Source organism: Anolis sagrei, chromosome 1 (genome assembly GCF_037176765.1).
Source record: "Anolis sagrei isolate rAnoSag1 chromosome 1, rAnoSag1.mat, whole genome shotgun sequence".
Lineage (NCBI taxonomy): Eukaryota > Metazoa > Chordata > Lepidosauria > Squamata > Dactyloidae > Anolis > Anolis sagrei.
Window position 1 is genome coordinate 226,889,708 of NC_090021.1, and position 23,088 is coordinate 226,912,795.

Here is a 23,088-nt window from a genome sequence, read left to right on the forward strand (position 1 = left end):
TTTCAGTACCACCAACAGAGAAAAAAAATGATTCTAAGACGTGCTCTGTTTGTAGAGTTGTTTATATGGGGGAAAGTTGTCTTAGAATCAAAGAAATACAATATCTGGATTGAGAAACCCTTGTTAAGTCTGTTGTTTGCCTCAAGAGGCTCATTCCATGAAGAGCTACAGTATGTGTGGTTATAGGACTTTCTAGAACTGTGTACTGAAAAAACAAGAAATCAAAAGCAGATTGTTTTTAATAATTTTGGAAGATTGGAAGTTGGCTAAATTATGACGAGTACATGCTGTTGTTTGGTGGGATGCCAGAGCTGCTTTGTGCATGCGTCCAGTTATACCACAGGAAAAGGAGTGGCTGTGGTTTTGCTGCTGCTTTAAATATTTGGAAGGGTCCACTTGGGAACCAGTAGTGGTGGTGCAGTGTTGATTGGCTTTCCATTCATAGCATGGGTATGTCTTCAGATGGGACTGGACACATCTGTCTGTAATCTGCTGAGGGTAACCTCAAGCATGTTCTGGTAGAGGGGAGATAAATGGGGTTAAATTTAGGTTTTTACTGAGTACACCAAAGTATATAATGTGTAAAATAATCAGTGTCTTCCTTACACAGTTGACCTGTGGTAGATATAGAATACATATGGAGGTAATAAAAAAGCAAGAATAAAAATCAAATACATGATGCTTACCCAATGGAAAACCAAATTCTTTTTTGCTATCCCAATTTAGAATTCCCAGGACTTTTTTTTGTTTGTTTCCCTGCAGTCTCTTAGTTCTGCAACAAAAAAATATTGTCCAGGTAAAATACTGTGCTATCAAAAAGGCAAATCTGATAGGAAAGACTTATTTAAGTGAAGCTGTAGACATTATTCAAACAAAGGTTGCATAGCTAGGAATTCCTTTGAGTAGAGTATAGTGTTGGGCAAAATGAAGTTTTGGAAACTATGGGAAGATAAATGAGGATATAATGTAGGAAGATGGGTTACCATCCCAGTTTATGGCGGTTGAATGTTACTAGTCCATGCTAGATGGTAGTTCAGAGATGCCTTTAACAAGTTTTCTTGTAAGCATTGTTTGGCTTTGGAAAGAAAACCTTCCCAGGTTAACAGGAGGGGAATTTGTACTGATATGTTTCATATACTGTGCTTTGAATATAATGTCAGTGCTCTGAAGGCCTTCTGATCCTAAATTGATTGATTACAGCAGATATTCTTCTAATGGCTTCATTCAAAAGGAGAAACTGCAAGTCACTTCTGGTGTGAGAGAATTAACCGTCTGCAAGGAATTTGCCAAGGGGATGCCTGGATGTTTTGATATTTTACCATCCTTGTGGGAGGCTTCTCTCATGTCCTTGCACGAGGAGCTGGAGCTGACAGAGGGAGCTCATCCACGCTCTCCCCAGATTCAAACCTCCGACCTGTCAGTCTTCAGTCCTACCGGCCCAGGGTTTAACCCACTGCACCACCGGGGGCAAGTCAAGAATGACTTGCACCAAGTCACTCCTGACACGAAAAAAAAAATTCAAATGGCGATAGGTCAGGTTGCTACTTCATATCTATTGGATTTAGGGCAGTATATGAAATCAAAAGAATTTTAGCCAGTGAAAAAGTATTAAATAAAAAGGTGTTAGACTTCCTTATCTGCAGATGTGACTCATGGTCCCTCTGTCTCCTTCTGCCCCAATAATCTGTTTGCAGAAACAAGAAGAGAAAGAAGCTCTTATTCTGTTTTACAACAGAACTGCAGAAGCAAAAATCCACTGTATCATGTAAGTTGCTCCTTTGGAGTAGAATATATTGTATCTGACTACTGGAAAGAACATTTAAGCTTAGGAAAAAAAATATTAAAACACTTTAACAGTGGCATCAGTATTGAACCAGCCTTGTGAATTTGTTACAGAGATTTCAGAACAAGATTACATTCCTGTCTTCTCTCATTTATTTTTAATTTAATATTCATGTGTCACTTTTTTATATGGTAATGCAGAGATCTTCAAAAGAAAAAGAATAGGTTATTCAGATAGTAGTACATTGACCCATTTTTAATTTTGGTAATATGTTTATTGCACTTGTCAAAATTCCTTCTCTTCATGCTCTTAGCAACCTATCTGCAGTCTGCACATGATCTCAAACATGTGAAAAGTAGGCCTCAGGAATGGAGATTGGCTGGATAATCCATTTTCCAAATATAATGAAAAGTTAAAAACCACTAATTTAGCATGAGACACATGGATTGTTTCTAGAACAAATCATATTTGTGTCTGAATTTTCCCCTTATTTCCTCTAAATACAGAGAATATATTTTAGACTTACTGGAAAGTGGAAAAGAAAAATTCCTGGTATTTGCTCACCACAAGCTGGTTTTGGACGCAATTGCAGAGGCGTTGGAGAAAAAGGTAAACAACTGCATTTACTGTATTCATTTTTCAAAGCTTCAGATCCCAATAAGTTCTTTTATGATTGGCATAATATGAAGGTTGCTATTATTTGATCATGCTGGTGAATAGAACTCTTTCCATGAATGTTCAAGTGTTTGTTCCATCCTGTGATTTTTTTTCAGTCCACATGATACCAATTTTGTAAAGAAATTCATAATATTTTACTAAACCAAGCAATAGCAGGAGGAATTACATATATTCAAAACCATCTTCCAGAGATCAGATCTTACATTTTGAACAAAACCATGTCATGAGCTAAAAGTTTTAAAAGTGTTTAGAACAAACAGCTATAAAAACGTACCTTTGTAAAGCTGCAACTTCCCGCATTCATCACTATTGGCTGAATCTACTGGGGTTTGCCATCCAAAAAATCTGAAGAACCATGTATGTCCATTTCTGTTGTAAAGTCATGTGTAATACAAAGAAATGTGGATTAGTGGACACTCGGTTAGTACTTTTTTTTTTTTATTGAATGGCCTGCTGATATAACTTCAATAACAAAATTGTCCCATCTGGAGTCAAAAGGCATTTCACTAGCATTTGTAATGAATCAAAATTTGTGGCTTTGTTGCTCTCTGGCTTGAATTTTTGCCTCTGATATTCCACCAAGCTTCTGAAAAAAATGTGCTTCCTCCCGTTGCTTGACCAGAGATGAGCCTCCATCCTTCTCTCAATTTGTGCTTTGGAGGCATTTAGGGTATTAAAAGGCATAGTCAATATGGGGACTTTGGCAGGTATACAGGGGGAGATGCACTTCACATATATGGTATCTCACATCACAAGTCTTTCTGGTATTGCATAGCATAGATCACAGAAAGGGGAGACTGATGGGTCTGGTTGACACATACCAGAAACCAATGTGGTATATTAAAATAAGCATCGTCTTGGATAGATAGCTAATTAAGCCATTGGATTTCAAAGCTTAGTCTGGTTCTAAGAATATTTATTATTTCGAACATTTATATCCCGCCCTTCTCAACCCCGTAGGAGTATTCAGCGTGGCTTACCATCGCCACTCATTAGATGCCACAAAAACAATAGCAATAAAATCACAATTGAAACATTCACTACCAATAAATTAAAACATTCAATTAAAAGCAAACAAATCCAAGACCAAATCCACATCCAAAGTCATAGTCCGAGGTCTGTCCATTGGGAATACTTTGTTCCCCATCTGAGCTGGCATACAGGATCACCCCCATTGAGAGCTGACCCCTTGTTTCTCCAACTTCCTTTTCAGCACATTGGATACATTCGTATTGATGGCTCCACACCCTCAGCTGAGCGTCAGTCCCTCTGCCAGGAGTTCCAGTTGTCTGAGAAACTGTCTGTGGCTGTTCTTTCCTTAACAGCTGCTAACATGGGGTTACTCTCTCATCTGCTGATTTGGTTGTGTTTGCAGAACTATTCTGGAATCCTGGGGTAAGACACCTCAGGTGCCCTCAGAAGCTTTGGCAAGGGTGCAATTGTCCATTTACATGGTATTGGTAGGCACTGGGGGTTTTTTTTAGTTAAAGAGGTAGTGACTTAAAAGAATGGATAAAGCTAAAGAATGGGAGACTTAGTTTTAGAAGGACATAGTTTGAGATACAAATGGCACGGGTATTTATGGCATAATATATCAAAAGTGAATGCAGAATTTAATAATCATAATATGGGTGCCAAGGACAGTGGATGGCAAGAGGTGATTCCTAGTTCTGCAAATGAGTCTGTAAAAAAGGCAGGACTTGAGTTCAGGTCTACCAGGAAGTGCACAATTCTCATCCACTAATATGCCTCCTCTAAAGGAAGATTGCAAAAGTGTGATGCATTAGGTTGACTTTTTTAGTACACAGCCATGTGAGCAATTTCTTAAATTACTATATTCTCAGTTTGATTTACTTTTAATGTTCCTGTAATTACAATCAGACTTAAAAAAAAATGGAAAAATATGCAGCATTTTGGTCATTATTTAATAAGTCTCTCCGATTATGAAAACAGAATTATGAGAAGTAGCCAGCTGATCCATTTAATATGGCTTGCGACTTTGTAAATGACAACTTGCTTTCCTAGGACTTTATCAAACAAGTCTGGTAGACTGCAAATGCAGCAGAATAATATTGAGCTTGGCTAGTAGTTATCTTATATTTGGCATGTTTGCTTCAGCAGCATGATTGCTGTGAGGCAACGGTCTGGTGTGATAAAGTCCTTAGGCCTTGTTTCTCATTCATGAAAGGGGAATAGCAATGCTTTAGCTATCTATTCCCCTAGTCTGAGTAATGTGTGCTGCTACTTGGTACAGCAATGACAACAATAACTCTGGTTTTTCAATCCAGGTTTTGATTCAAGCAGAAGATCGGGCGCACCGAATTGGGCAAACTAGTTCTGTGAATATCCACTATTTAGTAGCAAAAGGCACAGCTGATGATTATTTATGGTAGGATGTGGAAATATTATATTCATTGTTTCAAGCATTTAGTATATACTTTGGAAATTGGGAAGGGGTTAGGAAGTAGCAGGAGAAAATCAGGAAGCAGTACAGGCATGACACCTGGTTGCTTACTGTCTATGGAACAGGAAGTCACTTGTGTCACATCACTATCATTCTAGTAAATGATATTTTTTTATTTTCCTTGGCTTTCAGTTTGAATGCTTTGAACATGGTAGAATGTAAAAATAATATAGTTTAACAGATCAATTACTATGGCTCAATGCTATGGAATTATGGGAGTTATGGGAGTTGCACTTTGACAAGGTCTTTAGTCTTCTCTGCTAAATAGTACTGGTGCCTCACCTTATTTATTTATTTATTTATTTATTTACGGCATTTGTAGCCCACCTTTCTCAACCATACAGTGACTCAAGGCAGGTTACAGATTGGCACAATTCGATGGCATGCATTCATAAAAGTGCGATTAAAAACAGTCAACATAACAATATAAAAGCAAATAAAGGCAAACTTAACAAAAGGTAGATACTACCTACTATTTTTTTCTGTATTATAAATATTGATTTGTTTATTTATTGTACTTATACCCAGCCTTTCTCATCCTGGAAGGAGGTCTCAGGGAGACTATGATAATAATTCAATGTCGGATTCAGACAATAACAATATCAGTAAAACACAATATTATAAAACTGTAATATATATATATATAATTAAAATAGCCTTTCAAACAATCAAAATATATCAAATATATCAAAAGTCTAGCACCAACTGAGCCCCCAGTGGTGCAATGGGTTAAACCCTTGTGCCGACAGGACTGCTGACCTACAGATCAGCAGTTTGAATCTGGGGAGAGCAGTTTGATCTCCCTCTGTCAGCTCTGGCTCCTCATGCAGTGACATGAGAGAAGCCTCCCACAAGGATGGTAAAACATCAAAACATCCGGGCGTCCCTTGGGCAGTGTCCTTGCATATGGCCAATTCTCTCAAACCAGAAGTGACTTCCAGTTTCTCAAGTCGCTCCTGACACCAAACTACAAGCCCCACAATTCCATAGCATTGATCTGTGGCAGTCAAAATGATGTCAAGGTGCATTAATTCGATAGTGTAGACGTACTTTTAGTGATCGCACTTATTATATCCTAATAGTTTCTGGTTCTAACCTTGCAAAGCTCCCAATGGCTTTTTTGTAAGATAAAGGATCTAAAGCTCTGAGTAGTTAGATCAGATCCACTTTGCTTAGCTATAATCTCTCTTCTATAACTTCTCTGGTGCCTCTTCAGCAATCTTGCAGAATGACTGACAAGGAATGCACAGCCAGGAATATTTGAATTATCATGTGGGGAGGGGTTTATCTGGGCTCTGTCCGGATGATGCAGGAAACTGGTTCATCTTCACTGAGACAGACATTCCTGTCAAAAGTTTCCTTCCCTCCTCTCAACCTTCTGCAAGTGATCACAAGGAACTAGAAGCTGACATATCGCCCACACATGAAAGAGAGCTAATGACAGTCATCCCCCCATTTTACTTGTAAATCACTTCATGAAATAATTAGCACAAGAGTGGAAGAAATTGCGCTGTTTGATGGGTTGGGAAGAGTGATGGCATTCTTTTCTTCTCTTTTGCTCTGCTGTCTTTCTCCATCTGGCTTTGCAAAGAATTGCAGCACTTGGTTAGCTGAAGGTTTCTTTTGCACCCTGACATCTACTGTTTTCTCTTGCAATTAAGTTATGTTCTTCTGCTTTATCTTGTGGTGTGATTTGTTCTGCTAATTGTTAATCTGCTAACTTGGACACTTTGCATATGATTTTCTTCTTTCTTTTTTCCTTAGATGTAAAATATTCCCATCTTTCTTAATCTTACATTTTCATATTATCTGCCTTTTACCAGATTTTACTTTCTTTCAGTGGTCTTTAGCTATCTTATAACAGTCTGTTGGCTTTTATCAGTCTGTTAGGCTCACAGACCTAGAAACCTGCCCTGCTTCAAGCTATTATAATTGTTACACCAAATGTTAACTTTTAGCTCAATTTACATAATCTTATCCCTGTCAAATTGACAACTTTTTTATATTCACCGTAACCTCTTTCTTTCTGCACATGTGTATTTTCTAAATTTTCAAATTGTCTTTCCATCAAAGTGATGTTCAAGGCCATATATTTAAAAAAGGGAGTCTATTTTCAGATAGTGCTATATATTATTTCTCTTTGTTTCCCCCCCTTCAAATAATGGTATTAAATGACAGTTTGACTTGCATGGATTATAGATCCTGGAGTTGTTTCACCAGAAGAATTCTTGCTTCAATTCTACTCCTTAAAACCTTTTCTCTTCCCCAAATTGCCTACTGAGGTTGACTGTGGGCAGAGTTTTATCCATTCATTGTAACGCTCCCCAATTGATCACATTATTTTTAATTTTCCTGCAACATTGCCACTGATTGCTCTTGAACTACTTCTGTTGTGCATACACATCCCAGCATTTCTACACCTTTCAAGTATATTTTAAAAGGGTACAAGACCTTTAATGCCGGATTTCCTCTCCCATTGGAAATAAATAATTTCTGCTTATTCCTAACCACATTCTAGGACTCTCCATGTCTATCAAAAAAAAATCCCATATATATTGAAGCCTCTAGAAGATCAAAGGGAGCCCCTGGTGGCACAGCGGGTTAAACCTGTGAGCTGCTAAACTTGCTGACCAAAAGGTCAGCAGTTCAGATCTAGAGAGCAGAGAGAGCTCCCGCTGTTAGACACAGCTTCTGCCAAACTAGCAGTTTGAAAACATGCATATGTGAGTAGATCAATAGGTACAGCTTCTGCGGGAAGGTAACAGTGCTCCATGCAGTCATGCTGGCCACATGACCTTGGAGGTGTCTATATACAATGCTGGCTCTTTGGCTTAGAAATGAAGATAAGCACCACCCCCGAGAGTTGGACACGACTAGACTTAATGTCAAGGGGAAGCCTTTACTTTCTTATAGGAGATCTTACAGGTTCATGTTGGTTAGGAGTTTACACTTTTGTAGTCAGAAATGCAAGGATTTCCAGAACAGTGGGAATTCTCGGAAGGTTCCAGTTTCAACTTCTTATAGTCATGAAGGCACTACCTGTGTTTCCATGGCTTGAAACCAGAGTCTCTCTAAGGGTGGTTCTTTATATACTGCATAATCAATCTGGCCCCACTTCCTCTACTGTTAGACCCTAGTGTTGCTTCATCTTCATCTCCTTCTTTTATGCCAATTGTCCGAAAGCCTTAGGGGAGAATGTATATAGGGGTAAGAAGGATGGAAGGACATTAAATAAAAAGCTTGGACTGATTTTCATAGAAATATAGGAGATTTTGTGTTGAAGTGAAATGTGGATCAAGACTAATGACATTCTTGTAGGTTTTTTCGGGCTATATGGCCATGTTCTAGAGGCATTCTCTCCTGACGTCTCCTGACGTTTCGCCTGCATCTATGGCAAGCATTGGAGGTAATGAGACTAATGACGTTAGGACAAGCTATCAGATATATGATATCCGGAATCTCTTGGGTTATAGTTCAAAACTATTATCAAGACAAATACTCGTAATACTTATTTGGAAAAATATTTTTAATTTTGTATTTGAATTGATCATATTTATTAGGCCAATGATCCAAGAGAAGATCAGAGTCTTAGGTGAAGCTGGCCTTTCTGAAGCCAAGTTCTCTGAAACATCTGAAGCCAAAGATTACTACTTTTACAAGGTAACTGCCTGGATTTGTGTGTGTGTGTCCTTTAGCACTGATGCAAATCCTGGGTACAGTGGATCTTCTTCTGTGTTTTTAAGTAGCAAGGTCTTTTTATGAAACCATGAAGGAAAAGGCAAAAGGCATTTGTCCTGGCCAATGCTTTAGAGGGGGAAGAAAAAAAAAACTGTGGAGATGAAACGTGTGGGTGGAAAGGTTATGATGCAAAGAAACGTAATAAAATGAGCAAATTTAATTTCAATCAAAATGACAACGTTAAAGTCAATCCCAGATACTTGCTATCTCCTAAGCAAATTCTCCAAGGATCACATATTGGTTCCAATAATCATACCCAGAAAGGGCTCCTTCTATATTCAAAATTCTTTCCCTAAGGAATCTGACTGCTAGCTGCATGCATAAACTTAGCATGTTTCTTTTTGGAGTCCATGGCTGTGCTTGGATTACTACAATAATTTTGGAGTAGCTCCATTATTCGCTCTTGTGAAGTTTGTCAGCTGTATAACTAGTCCTTTTTCTCTTCTCTTACATGGTCGTAAAGGAAGAAACGTTGGTTAACACCTTAAAGAGGTTTTGCTTGTCTTTTCCTCTTGTTATTGTTCTCTGAAGTTTTCTTTTTCCATTCTTTATGGATTAGTGGAGATGACTTGCCTATTTGCTCCTGAATAGCAAACATTTTTCTAAAGATCTCTGCTTTGGTTTCCTAGCAGGACCCAAAGCAGCAGACCATCTTGAACCTCTTCCAAAAGACCTTCTCAGGGGATTCAGATGACTTGGATGAAACTCTGCTTGTGGAAGCAGTAGATGCATGTGAAGATGCAGGACAGGCAGCAGCATCAACTGAAACAAATGTTTTTCCAGGAAGCCCATGCAAGAAACGGCGTATTGATGACTTTTTTTGCAGACAGTAACATCACAGAAAATTATGCTTACTTTTTATTGTGTAAGATATTATTTAATGGGGGGAAATCAATGAATTTTGGCTCAAATAAACTTAGTATCAATTTTTGGCATTGATTCTTGAATCTTGCAGAATAAAGGGTCTGACTAAAACTGAACAGAGTGAGATTACTAATTTCCTCGATGCAGACACTGTAGTCCTGTTGATACAAAACAGAATTGCATTAATTGTTTAAGGCCCCAATTTTCTTACATGTAATACTTTTAAGCCAGTGTCACCCCAGTTCTATAGCTGTACATTTCTTTTTTTTTTTTCTTGCCTAAGTGTGATATATTACATTTATCCCTGCTGAAAAACATTTAGTAGTTTTGGCCCAGCTTTCTGATTCAACATTCTGCTGATATCTGCAGATTTGATAAGCGTGTCTTCAATTTTCCCATCAAAGTCATTCATAAAGATGTTGAACAGCACTGGGCCCAGGACAGACTCCTGTGGCACCTCATTGGTCGCATCTCTCCAGGATGAAGAAAGGGGAGCCATTGGTGACTACCCTTTAGGACCCTTTAGGACAGTGGTTCTCAACCTGTGGGTCCCCAGGTGTTTTGGCCTACAACTCCCAGAAATCCCAGCCACTTTACCAGCTGTTAGGATTTTTGGGAGTTGAAGGCCAAAACATCTCTGGGGACCCACAATTACAAACCCACCTAACAATAATATTGTCTAGCTCACATGTTATTAGTTTGTTTGCAAGAATATCATGTGGGATCTTTTCACAGACCTGACTGAAATTAAGATAGACTATGTTCTCTTCAACTACCAAGTATGTAACTCTTGTCAAAAACAAAGCTAAGATTAGGCTGGCATCACTTATTTTGAGAAAGCCATGTTGGCTTTTAATAATCATAGCATTTCTTTCTAAGTGCTTACTGACCGTTTGTTTAATGATGTGCTTTAGACCCGTCGCAAACTAGCCTCCTGCGGGAGCAAACTGTGCCAGCATGTCCCTGACGTCATGAGACTCCACCTCTCTCCCTGCCCCTTTCTCTGCCTCTTTCTCCGTGCCAGAGTGGTTTTTCCTTTGCTAGGGCAGCATTGCCAGCGTACTCTCGTTGTTGAATTCTGTCAACAACGAGAGTACACTGGCAATGCTGCCCTAGCAAAGGAAAAACCACTCTGGCACGGAGAAAGAGGCGGAGAAAGGGGCAGGGAGAGAGGCGCAGTCTCATGACGTCAGGGACCTGCTGGCACAGTTTGCTCCCGCAGGAGGCTAGTTTGCGGCGGCTCTTAGAATCTTTCCTAGTATCGATATCAAGCCGGCTTAGGCAGTAATTGCTTGGGTCCTATTTTTATCCCCTTTTGAAGAATTTGTTCCATTCATAAACATTGTCCTCATTGGTGACACTTTTTTTTTTTTTGGTCTGCAATTTTGTCACTGATTACTCCTGAACTGCTTCAGTTGTCCAACCAAATCCCAGCATTTTCCATTCTTAGTGTGCCTTTTTAAATGGCACAAGTGCTGCTTTTCTTTATCTGGTCTAAATGAGCTTCCCCCTCATACAGCTATTTAAGAAGACCATGTTAAATTTACAGGAACATAGTATTTGTTTCATGCTCTTCCTGCATTTTCTGATAACTTGTTTTTAATGGGACTTTTAAGTACCTTGGATAATGATATGCACCATTTTCAATCTGACCTTGGAAGCTCAACAATTAGTACTAGATCTGGTTAATACTTGATATCAGCAACAAATACCAGATATTATGGGCTATGTGAGTAGATCAATAGGTACCGCTCCGGCAGGAAGGTAATGGCGTTCCATGCAGTCATGCCGGCCACATGTCCTTGGAGATGTCTATGGACAACGCTGGCTCTTCGGCTTAGAAATGAATATGAGAACCACACCCCAGAGTCAGACATGACTGGACTTAATGAATTTATGAATTAATTAATGGACTTAAGCACGAAGGAAGCTTAAGTTTTAAGATGCATCTATACCAATGGTTCCCAACTTTTTTTTTTTTAACAAGGGACCACTTATACCAGAGACCACTTCCCAACATTAGTGTCAAAAGGTTTACAAATCAGTTTTTGCTCAACTTTAGATTTGGTTTGGTTATTTTGGGCGCTAATTCGGAAAATTGGATTGGATAGACCACATCTGCTCTAGTTTCTGATACAAAACATATGCGATCTGGGAGTTGCTATCTGTTTGCCCACAGAAGCCTCGGCACTATAAGAGGGATTTGTGAGACCAGTCGCTCTCGTTGCAACGGTGTAGTAATGGTGAGGCTGCGGACCATATTTTACTTCTTGCAAACCACCAGTGGTCCATGGACCACAGGTTGGGAAGAACTGATCTATACTGTAGAATGAATACAGTTTGGCTCAACTTTAATTGCCATGACTCCATACTATGGAATCAAGGGGATTGTAGTTTTACAAGGTATTGTCTAAGAAAACCCTATGAAATTCATGGAGTTATGATTCATTGATAGGAAACTTTAAGGCACATAGACAAATTCCAGAAATGTGCACAAACAGGATGGATATAAAAATATATAATTTGGATGCTGTGCTGGAGCCACACAAGAATCACATAGGGTGAAACCAAGCAGCCTGTGTGTTATAAGTTTCCTGTATTGTTTACTGACTTCTATCCCATTATTGGGCCATCTACTACTTTTACTCCCATTTGTAATAAAGCCTGCTTGCTAACTGAACAGCTTCAGCTGCTTTCCCTTTTATTGCTTCTCTGACTAGGTAATAAAGAATCTGCATTCTGCGGCTACACCTCCAAGTCCCATAAAATCTGCAGTGATATAGATGAGTTTTACAACTTGAGTCTTCGCTATAGCTTTGCATTTAATACCTCTCCACAGGATTTCTCAGGAAATAAAATGTTCCCCCTCTCACAGCCAATAAATTCTGTAAGTTTACAGGCACTCAACAACTCTGTTCTCTTGGGACAGGCTTAAATAATTAAGCAAGAAGTGGCTGGAAAGAACAGCGGTGTTCCTCTTTTTCGTGAGCAGGATTGATAAATTCCTAAAGAGGAAATTAAAAAAACAGATTCATTTTCTTAAAAAAATAAATCAGTTTGCACAGCAGCATCCAAGAAGGCAGTCAAAATAGGCTATTGTGTTGAAGTGCAATTCTCAATCTCACTGTTAGAAGATGGGAAGTGCAACCCAAAAATGAAAGACAAAATGGCTCACCTGATTTAAGCCTATAAAGGGCTAAATATTCAAGGCAGGAGTGGATAAACTTTGGCTCCCCTGAAATATTTAGCCACAGTTGAGAAAACATACGGTATGATGTCATGGGAGCTGTACCTACCTCCAAATTGTGCCAAACCATTCTCCAGCTTTGGATTGGGAATGAACAGTAGCAAGTTATATAAAACTGAAATACTTCATACAAGTTGCTGTAGGAAGCGGTTCTGTCTCAAACTGTTCTTCAAAGGCAGTCTGCCATAAATCACATTGCAGCATTCTTGAGATGAGAAAGGCACATGTGAGGAAGGACCCTATCATGCTACCGAGACCGCATCCGCACTGACCATTTAATGCAGTTCGAAGACAGCTTCAGACTGTAGCAACCTGGCAACAAACCCTCACAAAAGGTGTGTGAAAGGAAGCCCTTAATGTGTGCCAGGGCTTTGTGATTTGCACAGGCACCATGTAGGCCTCAAATTGCATGATTGTCTGCACATTCCTCAATACTGGTTTGAAACTACATTACAAGGCCAGTGTAGCATCACGATTCCACTTTATGGTTTGGGATCTTGGGGCCTGCATTCTGTTGAGACACTAGAACTCCCCAGTTGAGATTCTGAATGATTTCCTCTAAACTGCAGATCCCATAGGAATTTGCTATAAGAGCAACGGAGGTCAGCTGTGACCATCAGTGCTGAACAATTTGAAGAGGCACAAGTGGAGGGTGAAAGGGAGAAATGTGGCAAGAGGAAGGCGCATCAAACCATCCCTTACTGGGACCATCTTCCACCCAGAATCCAATGTCCTCACTGTGGAAGAACATGCGGGTCAAGAATAGGGCTCTACAGTCACTTACGTATCCATCGCCAAGACACTACACTTGGAGGACCATTATCCTTGAGCTACGAGGGATCACTTAAGTAAGTCAGCTATAAGAGCCAAAACGGAATCATAGCCCTAAAACCTTGTGATATGGAAGGGACTTTAGTCTACCTTTTCCAATATACAATGTATTATGTGTCAAGTATCTGAAATGTTTGGAACCAGAAGTGTTTAGGATTTTTAAAATATTTATTTTGGAATATCCTTATTTGCATATAGGTACATAATGAGATATCTCGAAGATGGAGCTTATTATTATAATTATTATTTACATCATTTTTATCCTGCCCATTTCAGCCCGAAGGCGACTCAGCTTATGTTTAAACATGAAATTAATGTATGTTTCATATACACCTTATACACAGATTCATAACTTTATATGCAATGTTGCAAATATCTTTGTGTGTAAATCAAACTTATATGTATATGGTTCCATCAGAGAGCAAAGGTGTCACTATCTCAACCACCCAGGTAGACAGTTTTGAAATATGTATTGTCGAAGGCTTTCATGGCCGGAATCACTGGGTTGCTGTAAGTTTTTCGGGCTGAATGGCCATATTCCAGAAGCATTCTCTCCTGACGTTTCATCTGCATCTATGGCAGGCATCCTCAGAGGTTGTGAGGTTTGTTGGAAACAAAGAATTTTTTTTGGAATATTTGCAGTTTCAGAATGCTTGAGCTGTTTCTGCTAAAGTTGCTGTTTCTCAAGGTGCATCTGCACTGTAGAATTAATGCTGTTTGACACCATTTCAACTACCATGGCTTGATGCTAGACAATCCGGGGAGTTGTAGTTTGGTGAGGCCCCAGCGCTCTTGGGGAGAGAAGGCTGAAGACAGTGTAAAACTACAACTCCATAGCATTGAACCATGGGAGTATAAAGCAGTGCCAAACTCCATTAATTCTACAGTGCAGATGTACCCAGAGTTCTTTTGTACTGATGTTAAGCAGCCTTGTGGATATTGGAGTATTGAAATAATTCCAGGACATACAAGAACATTGTCGAAGGTTGTTGTAGGTTTTTCGGATTGTATGACCATGTTCTAGAAGCATTCTCTCCTGACGTTTTGCCTGCATCTGTGGCAAGCCACATGGCCATACAACCCGAACAACCTACAACAACCCATACAAGAACACTCTGTGGGACTGGCTATATTCTCTAATCAATTCTCTAATCAATGCCATAGCCACCAGCCTTCTTGATCCCTCCCTTCCCTCTTGGTGCTCAATCTTATTTTGAAACAAGGATCCTAGAATATGGGCAAGCAAGGCTTTACATAGTCAGAACCATAGAGATCGAAACACCTCCTGGCTTGTAGACAAGACCAGAGACTCTTCTCCTCCTCTCTATGGTTGGATCACGTGCTTCTTCTTCTTCCTGTCGGCTGAGAAGCCGGGGCTAGCGGCGCGCATGCGCAGTGACGCATTTCCTGCCGTCTTTCTTTCTTTCTGCGGCCTGTAGGAGCGTCAAGATGGTGAGTGGCTTCCTTCTCTTTTAGATCGGTTTCTTCTTCACGTAATCCGCTTCCATCCTCCTCGGTACGCTCCGTACCTGCGTGGGTACCAACGCGGGATGGGACTATGTGGGGTCGGTTGTATAGAGGGCCCCATATTGGGAGCTTTTCGGGCTGAGCCTCCCGGCGAGCGCGGCGCTGCGGGATAGGAGAGCGCGGCGCTGCGGGATAGGAATTGAATCCTTCGAGTTGTTGTGCGCATGCGCCATAGAGAGGGCTCCACGGCCTTCCTTTGGACAGCTGTGGGCGCATCAACACCAGGCATCCTCCAGCAGTTTGAGCCTCCAACTCGTAGAAGCATTAGCCAGCCTACTCAATGGGATTCCGTAGCTTTGAACCATGAGAGCTAAAGTGGTGTCAAACTGCATTTTACTGTGTCCTGTGTTTACAGTTCGTTAATCTTTGTTCTGTGTATTTTAATGTATGTATTTCATAGAAATGTGTTTCAATATATGTATTCTACACAATGTTTTATGGTGATGCGTTTTTAACTATGTTGTGCCCTCACCCTGAGCCTTGAGGAGAGATTGGTATGAAATATTATTGTTCTGTGGCCCTGGTGGCACAGTGGCTTAAACCGCTGAACTTGTTGACCAAAAGGTTGCAGGTTTAAATCTGGTGAGCGGTGTGAGCTCCTGCTGTCCACACCAGCTTCTGCCAACCAAGCAGTTCTAAAACATGCAAATCTGAGTAGATCAGTGCAGTCATGCTGGCCACATGAGCTTGGAGGTGTCTATGATTAACGCCGGCTCTTCGGCTTAGAAATTGAGATGAGCACCAACCTCCAGTCAGACACAACTGGACTTAATATCAAGGAAAACCTTGACCTTTACTCTATAGCAGGGGTCCTTAAACAGGGAAAAAATGAATGAATTACCATGCACAACACTGCACATCTCTTATTTGTAATGCAAAAAAATTGAAAGAATACAATATTTAAAATGAGGGACAGTTTTAACTAGTGTAAATCTACCAGTGTTTCAAAGGGAAGTGTGGGATGAGATAGTCAAGTTAATTGGGATTGTTGTTGTGGACCTTCAAGTTGTTTCAGACTTTGGGTGACCCTAAGTCAAAAGGTCAGGGTAGGAGCCAGGTAAATGACTTTGAAGGGCTGCATCTGGCCTGCGGGCTTGTTTGGGGACCCTAAACCTTAAGCTGTTCATGGAATCAGTCAGGTAAAAAGACAACCTAGGATGATAACTACTCTATTTCCTGTGTAAACATAGAACCAGAAGGGGCCACAAGGGCTGTCTAGTCAATTCCCTGATGTTAACTGTGCTTCTTGGAGACCACAGGGATTATCTACTCCAACCCCACTCTGCCATGTAGGAATATACAATCCAAGCAGTTCTGACAGATGGCCATCCAGTCTCTGCTTAAAAGCCTCCAAACTCTACCACACTTCGAGACAGCAAATTCCACTGCTGAACAGCTGTTACCATCAGGACGTTCTTCTAATGCAGTGGTTCCCAATCTTTTTTTGACCAGGGACCACTCTCTAACATCAGTCCCAACTCATAGAAGCATTAGCCAGCCTACTCACTGGGCAGAAATTCTGGGACCTGGAAACCCAAACTACTGGAGGGCCGCAGTTTGAAGATGCCTGATCCACACTCTGGGATGAATTAATAATCATAATAATCTTTATTTATACCCCGCCACCATCTCCCCGAAGGAACTTAGGGCGGCTAAAATGAGGCCAAGCCCAAACAAATTACAATAGACCAAAAATACATATAAACAAAGCAATAACATCAAATGAAATACTTAGTAATAACATAGTAAAATAAAAATAACAAAATCTAAATAAAAACAAATGATAAAATGGTAATAGAATTAGACAAAGAGAGTGAGGCCCATGACTAAAAGTGGATAGAAATTGATAAAACCATAGGTGAGATAGGTAGAAAGTGCTATGGTTTGTGCGGGCTCGGATGGGATAACAGTGGAATTAATTTTCAACTGAGAGACACAGTGAAGAGCATCAGAAAGACAAGTTTGATTTGGGATGGGACATGGCATAGGAATTGATTGTTCAGTCCCCAAAGGCACACCGGAAAAATGCAGTTAGACACCATTTTAACTGCCATGGCTCCATGCTATGGAATCATGGCAGTTGTAGGCACCAGCCCTTCGGCAGAGAAGGCAAAAGGCCTTGTTAAATTATAACTCAAAGGATTCAGTAACATGGAGCCATGACACTTAGAAGTGCTGTCAAACTGCACTCATTCAACCAAGTGAGTTCTTCCTGGGTTTCTTCTCTGCTAGATCTGGATTGATTGAGCATACTTGGTTTGTTGTATTGCACTTCGTTTTCCAATTCAGAATTAGGGAAGATTTAGCAGTTGTATATATATATATATATCAATGGAACTGGGGCTCAGATTTTATTTCTTTTTTTTAAAGAAAAGAAAACTTGTAAAATATACTAAAGTGGACCCTTGGTATCTGCTGGGTTTTGGTCCCCAGTGTATACTAAAATCTGTGGATGCTTGTGTTCTATTATATACAATGGCTTAATAGAACAAAAAGGTAAAGGTTTCCCTTTGACATTAAGTTTAGCCGTGTCCCACTCTGGGTGGTGGTGCTCATCTTTCTCCATAGATGCCTCCAAGATCATGTGGCCAGCATGACTTTATAGAGCGCCGTTACCTGTCCACCGAAGCAGTACCTATTAATCTACTCACATTTGCATGTTTTCGAACTGCTAGGTTGGCAGAAGCTGGACCTAACAGCAGGAGCTCACCCTGCTCCCCGATTTGAACTGCCAACCTTTTGGTCAGCAAGTTCAGCAGCTTAGCGGTTTAACCCGCTGTGCCATCAGGGGCTCCATAATAGAACAGTGTTGCTTATATGAAATGGCATTAGGAATTTTTGAAAACTTATTTTCAAGCCATAGGTGGATGAATCTGCAGGTGCAGTATCTGTGAAGTAGAGAATGCTGACTTTTTTCAAGTTACCCAAATGTAAGGGTGGCTTAAACCCCTGAGCTGCTGAACTTGTTGACCAAAAGGTTGCAGGTTCAAATCCGGGGAGCTTCTGCCAACCTAGCAGTTCAAAAACATGCAAATGTGAGTATATCAATAGGTACCACTCCGGCGGGAAGGTAACGGCACTCCATGCAGTCATGCTAGCCACCTTCGAGGTTACTACAAACCTTCGAGGTTACTACAAACATCGGCTCTTTGGCTTAGAAATTGCTTCAAACTACAAGAAAGGAGATTCCATCTGAACATTAGGAAGAACTTCCTGACTGAGAGCTGTTCAGGAGTGGAACTCACAGCCCCAGAATGTGGTGGAGGCTCCTTCTTTGGAGGCTTTTAAACAGAGGCTGGATGGCCATCTGTCGGGATGCTTTGAATGTGATTTTCCTGCTTGTTGGCAGAGGGTTGGACTGGATGGACCACGAGGTCTCTTCGAACTCTATGATTCTATGAAATGGAGTGAGCATCAACCTCCAGAGTCGAACAGGACTGGACAATGTCAGGGACAACCTTGACCTTTACTATAGCAGGGGTCCTTAGACAGTTTGAAAAAAAAAACATGAATGAATTACTATGCACACTGCACATCTCTTATTTGTAGTGCAAAGAAAATACCATGAAAGAACAATACAATATTTAAAATGAAGAACCATTTTAACTAGTGTTTCAATGTGGGACTGCCTTTGGCTGATGAGATAGTCAAGTTAATTGGGATGGTTGTTGTGTGCCCTCAATTCGTTTCAAACTTAGGGCGAGGCAGCGGACCATATTTTCGTTCTTGCGGACCACTGGTGGATCACAGGTTGGGAACCACTGTTCTAATGCTTAGGAAACACTTGCTGTTTGGAATCTATTTTCCTGTACTTTGAATTTGTTGCTCTGTGTCTGTCCTTCCCCCCAGTGGTTTTTTAAAGCATCATATATTGAAGCAAGAGGAAACTTAATTCTTGTGAAGGATAGAAGCAAATCATCACAAAGTGTTTCCCTAAAATAACCATGTATTTGAAATGCACTAGGACCATCTACTGAAAGATGTTCCGATAAATCAATGTTCTTTTTCAGTTAATTGAACACTAAGCCCAGTGTTGCGGTATCTGACTTGACAAAATCCTGCTACCTGGTGGGCTTTTTGTGTCAGAGCAATACAGATGCCTTTGTGCAGTTTTATGTAGATGATATTGTTAGCAGTGAGGAAGTGGATTAAAATCCACAATCATACTAAAATCCAAGTCAAGTCTCCGCAACTTATTTTTTGTTTTCCATTTTATATATGTGCAGATAATAACACTAAAGCACAAAGAATGATTTTAAAGAATAATTGCTGAGTTGAGGGACGTTTATATCAGACTGCTTTCTTTTGCAGTTAATCTTTGCACAGAAAAGTGAAATTAGCTGGATGTATCTTGACTTACAGTGTTTTTCCATCTGGTTCAGGTTAGCATGGCAAAATGCACATGTGTTGGCAGTGATGACAGGAGAACATTTCAGTCATTTATCATTTTTAGAGAACCATTGCCTCATGGACATCCTGCATTTTGCTGGAATTGTCAATAGCGGAGCATGGGATCATGATTAAGGATCTGGCACTTCAAATGAGTGTTTTTCATCTGGATTGCTGTTTTTACTCGTGCGCTAATCTTTTTAAGTTCAGTGGGATTTGGGTAGACATGTATGGAATCAAAGCATTTAAACTTGCCTTCACAGGATTGAAATGTGTCTAGTTCGTTTTCTGTTGTAATAAAGACAGTGCTAATAAGTTTGCCAGTTGTGAGAATGTGATATCATTCATTTTTCTTCTGTGACAGGCCAAACGCACGAAGAAGGTTGGAATCGTGGGTAAATATGGCACCCGATACGGAGCTTCTCTGAGGAAGATGGTGAAGAAGATTGAAATTAGCCAGCATGCCAAGTACACCTGCTCCTTCTGTGGCAAGGTGAGACTTTTTTTTTCATTCTGCAGGACCTCTGATCATCAGTAGAGTTTATGAAAGAATATTGCCCTTTCTCTTAACTTTTTGGGATGTGTTCTCTCTGAAAAAAATGAGGCATCTTGTAGGCAGTACTGGCTGTGCCTACATTATCCAGAATTCCCCAAACTAATACTCTTGCTGCTACTTGCCCACTTTTGCCCACTGAATCTTTCCTCAAGGAGTCCTGATTGAGGAAAGGCAAGGTGACGGGAAAGGATTTTTTGGGGGGGGGGGGGGTTAGCTTGCACAAGGCCACTGTAAAAAAACAAAACAAAAAAACCCACACACACATCTTTGACATTTTTATGCTCTCTTTCCATCTGGCCAATGGCAGTGAACAGCGGGATAGGTGACCTGGAAACGGCCGCAAGGAGTGACTCCACTGGCTGTCATCTGTATCCATCCCCGTTTACTAGCTAATTTGTTAAAACTGTAGGAACTGTGCTTACAGCCCTTGAGAAAAAAACTCAGCAGGCACTGAATGTATGATTAGCCCTATTTCCCTTCATATATATGTATATATGCAAATACAGGGATTCGAAAACAAAAAAATCTGATCCTAGATAAGGGAGAGCTGACTTGTAGTGTTCTGGGGAAAAATGGGGTATAAATTCAATAAACAAATAAAATGATCAATCTGTCATCCTGGTTGAAATTGTATGTTTTTTTTTTTCTGGTAATCTTTTTCCACTAAGAAAAAAGCCATTAGTGTAAAACTCTGCTTCATAGGGTATTTTGTAATTTTGGATATCATGTGCTCAGATGAGGCAGAAACAAAACATCCAGAATAAATGTCAGCTGCTTACTAAAATTCAGATTAGACGAGAGATTATTTATTTTTATTGTAGGTGTACTAAAAAACATAAACAAACCATCCAGATCTACTAGTTCCTTTTTGAGTCAGCTGTGCTGATGAAGTCTGGGCAGTCAAATTTTTGCCTCTTTCCCAACACTGTTACTGCTATATGTGACAGAGAATATAACTGATTATTTTGATGATAGATACTCTGGTGTTTCTGTGTATGCGCAAATCGGCATTTGCTGGATCACACACAGCTACATTGTGCCAGATGTGCCCCATTTCCATTCTTCAGAGTCACCCCAATTTCATCTTAACAAGCCCCATAATTCCTTTGGTGGGGTGTGATTGAGAGAATTTCCACTATATTTTCATATGCCCCCTCTATTTAGGCCTAGGAGGGGCCTTTTTTCAAAACCCCTAGCCACCGGTGCCGATTTGTATGTGTGTGAAGGGGAAAGCATGAGTGAATGCAGGCACAAGAGTGAATGCAGGCACAAAAAGCATGAGCGAATGCAGGCACAAAATTTCCACCCCACCCCCCAACAAAGCAATACTTATGTGGCTTTTTGGTGGATTTTGCCACCTGCTTTATTCAATGTATGCCTGATTCCAACTAATCTTGTAACCTAAGCAGGGACAGGCCTGGTTGACAGGTGGTTTGAAGGAATACAGGCATACAAATTAATATGCCTTATGATAGTGTAGGCCAATAGGTAGCATAATTATTGGATGCTGCTGATTAGGGATGGGATTTTGCTTTCTGGATGTGTTTCTTGCTTCCAGATGTGTGGGGACACGGGAGGTTCCTAGGTTTCCCCTCCTGGCTGCTGATCAGTTGCCGGAGTGTATCAGTGCTGTTCTAGGTAAGAGGTGGCTTTTTTTTTATTACAGACTAAAATGAAGAGGAAAGCAGTGGGCATTTGGCACTGTGGCTCATGTATGAAAACAGTGGCTGGTGGTGCCTGGACATACAAGTAAGAGAAAATCGGTGTTGTGCTGGGGGCTGTGTCTGGGAGAGGGGAGGCCCATTTTCGTCAATGATGGGTACTTGCTTTGAGATAAATAGTCTAATAATGAGCCACAAAAAGAGTTGTTCTTGCCAATCAGTGATATCAGTGAAAAAAAAGAGAGACAGATGATCTAAGAGCATTGGTTTCTTGGCTAACCCTGTTTTTCCTCCCACCAAAAAAAAGCTCCTTCAGATATTAGCAACTGGAGATATTCACTAAATGAATTCATAAAGCTTTTGGTTATTTTTTCCACTGATGTGTTGTGTTTTCAGACTTGGTGTAAGATTATCTCTGTGCAGGGTGCAGACTAGATAATAGTGGAAATGCTTTTGTGCATTTACAATAAATCTAAACAGCTATAGTTTTTTTTTTTTTAAAAAAATCACACTGCTTGATAAAACGGATTGCCTCTTTCTTCCCGTTTATTTCTTCTCACTGGTTGGACCTAATCACAGAGACTATATTTTGTGTGTTGTCACTGTTCTTGTCCAACTCTTTGGCTGTTTAAAATGAAGTAAAAACCTTCAAAATAATTCGTTTCACTAATAAGCTATAGGAAACATAGAGAAAGTGCAGTGTGCTGGCTTTGGTGTAACATTTGTACTTTTCTTCTCCCCCCCCCCCCCCTCCAGCACCACTTCAGCAGTGACAGTGAAATCTGCCATTAGAAGACTGAAGGAATTAAAAGACCAGTAAAAGCATATTTTTGTTCCAGTACTGTTTGTCTTATTCCATTGTCTCAATGCATGCACTCTTTCACCAATTAAAGGTGTTTGTAAAGCTACATCCTGGTCATTTGTTATGTGGGTAGTCTCTTTAGGCAATGTACCTTTGAACACAGTTTGCAGGCCAAGTGCTGTAAATGTGCTGCTCATAAGTACGTTTATGCCATTCCTGAATCACTTCAAACAACAAAAAAGAATGCACTAGATCCATTTCCCAAAGAGATGTAGTAATAAACTGTGTTGAACAAAATTCACAGAATGAAGTACTGTGAAGACCTGATTTATACAAGAGACTTAAGCACATTCATTACCTGTTGCAATTATTTATGCTCAACTGACCAAACCTTTGATCTTTCCCTTTCCTCATTTGGGCCCTCAGCTAGCATTCATGCACCTTTTGTTTCTTTGGGATTTTAGACCCTAGAGGTGCTAGTCCTGTAGAGAATAGTAGATTCAGATTTCAGATCCTTTTACAATTTTGGACAGACAAGACCACAGAAA

The 23,088-nt window shown here is 40.3% G+C and overlaps 2 protein-coding genes across 2 annotated transcripts in view; both read left to right on the top strand.

Annotated features, from left to right (window-relative positions):
* The window catches only part of SMARCAL1 (SWI/SNF related, matrix associated, actin dependent regulator of chromatin, subfamily a like 1), a 48,445-nt gene extending 38,802 nt beyond the window's left edge, over window positions 1-9,643 (top strand). Inside the window, 7 exon segments of the mRNA XM_060773871.2 lie at window positions 1,695-1,765; window positions 2,290-2,392; window positions 3,675-3,798; window positions 3,801-3,856; window positions 4,750-4,850; window positions 8,486-8,585; window positions 9,296-9,643. Of these exon segments, the coding sequence (XP_060629854.2) occupies window positions 1,695-1,765; window positions 2,290-2,392; window positions 3,675-3,798; window positions 3,801-3,856; window positions 4,750-4,850; window positions 8,486-8,585; window positions 9,296-9,496 (756 nt within the window). The 3' untranslated portion in view covers window positions 9,497-9,643.
* Window positions 9,644-14,952: 5,309 nt separating this feature from the next.
* On the top strand, window positions 14,953-22,646 carry RPL37A (ribosomal protein L37a). The gene is made up of 4 exons (XM_060773988.2): window positions 14,953-15,057; window positions 19,886-20,014; window positions 21,744-21,826; window positions 22,495-22,646. Exons 1-4 carry the CDS (start codon window positions 15,055-15,057, stop codon window positions 22,556-22,558), a joined length of 279 nt encoding a protein of 92 aa, XP_060629971.2. The 5' UTR covers window positions 14,953-15,054; the 3' UTR covers window positions 22,559-22,646.
* The last annotated feature ends 442 nt before the right edge of the window (window positions 22,647-23,088 follow it).

Bases quoted from the DNA above. Each gene is read 5' to 3' on its own strand.
- RPL37A (XM_060773988.2), top strand. The intron at 20,015-21,743 runs GTGAGACTTTTT...TTTTTATTACAG, and splicing joins CCTGCTCCTTCTGTGGCAAG to ACTAAAATGAAGAGGAAAGC. The intron at 21,827-22,494 runs GTAAGAGAAAAT...CCCCCCCTCCAG, and splicing joins GGTGGTGCCTGGACATACAA to CACCACTTCAGCAGTGACAG.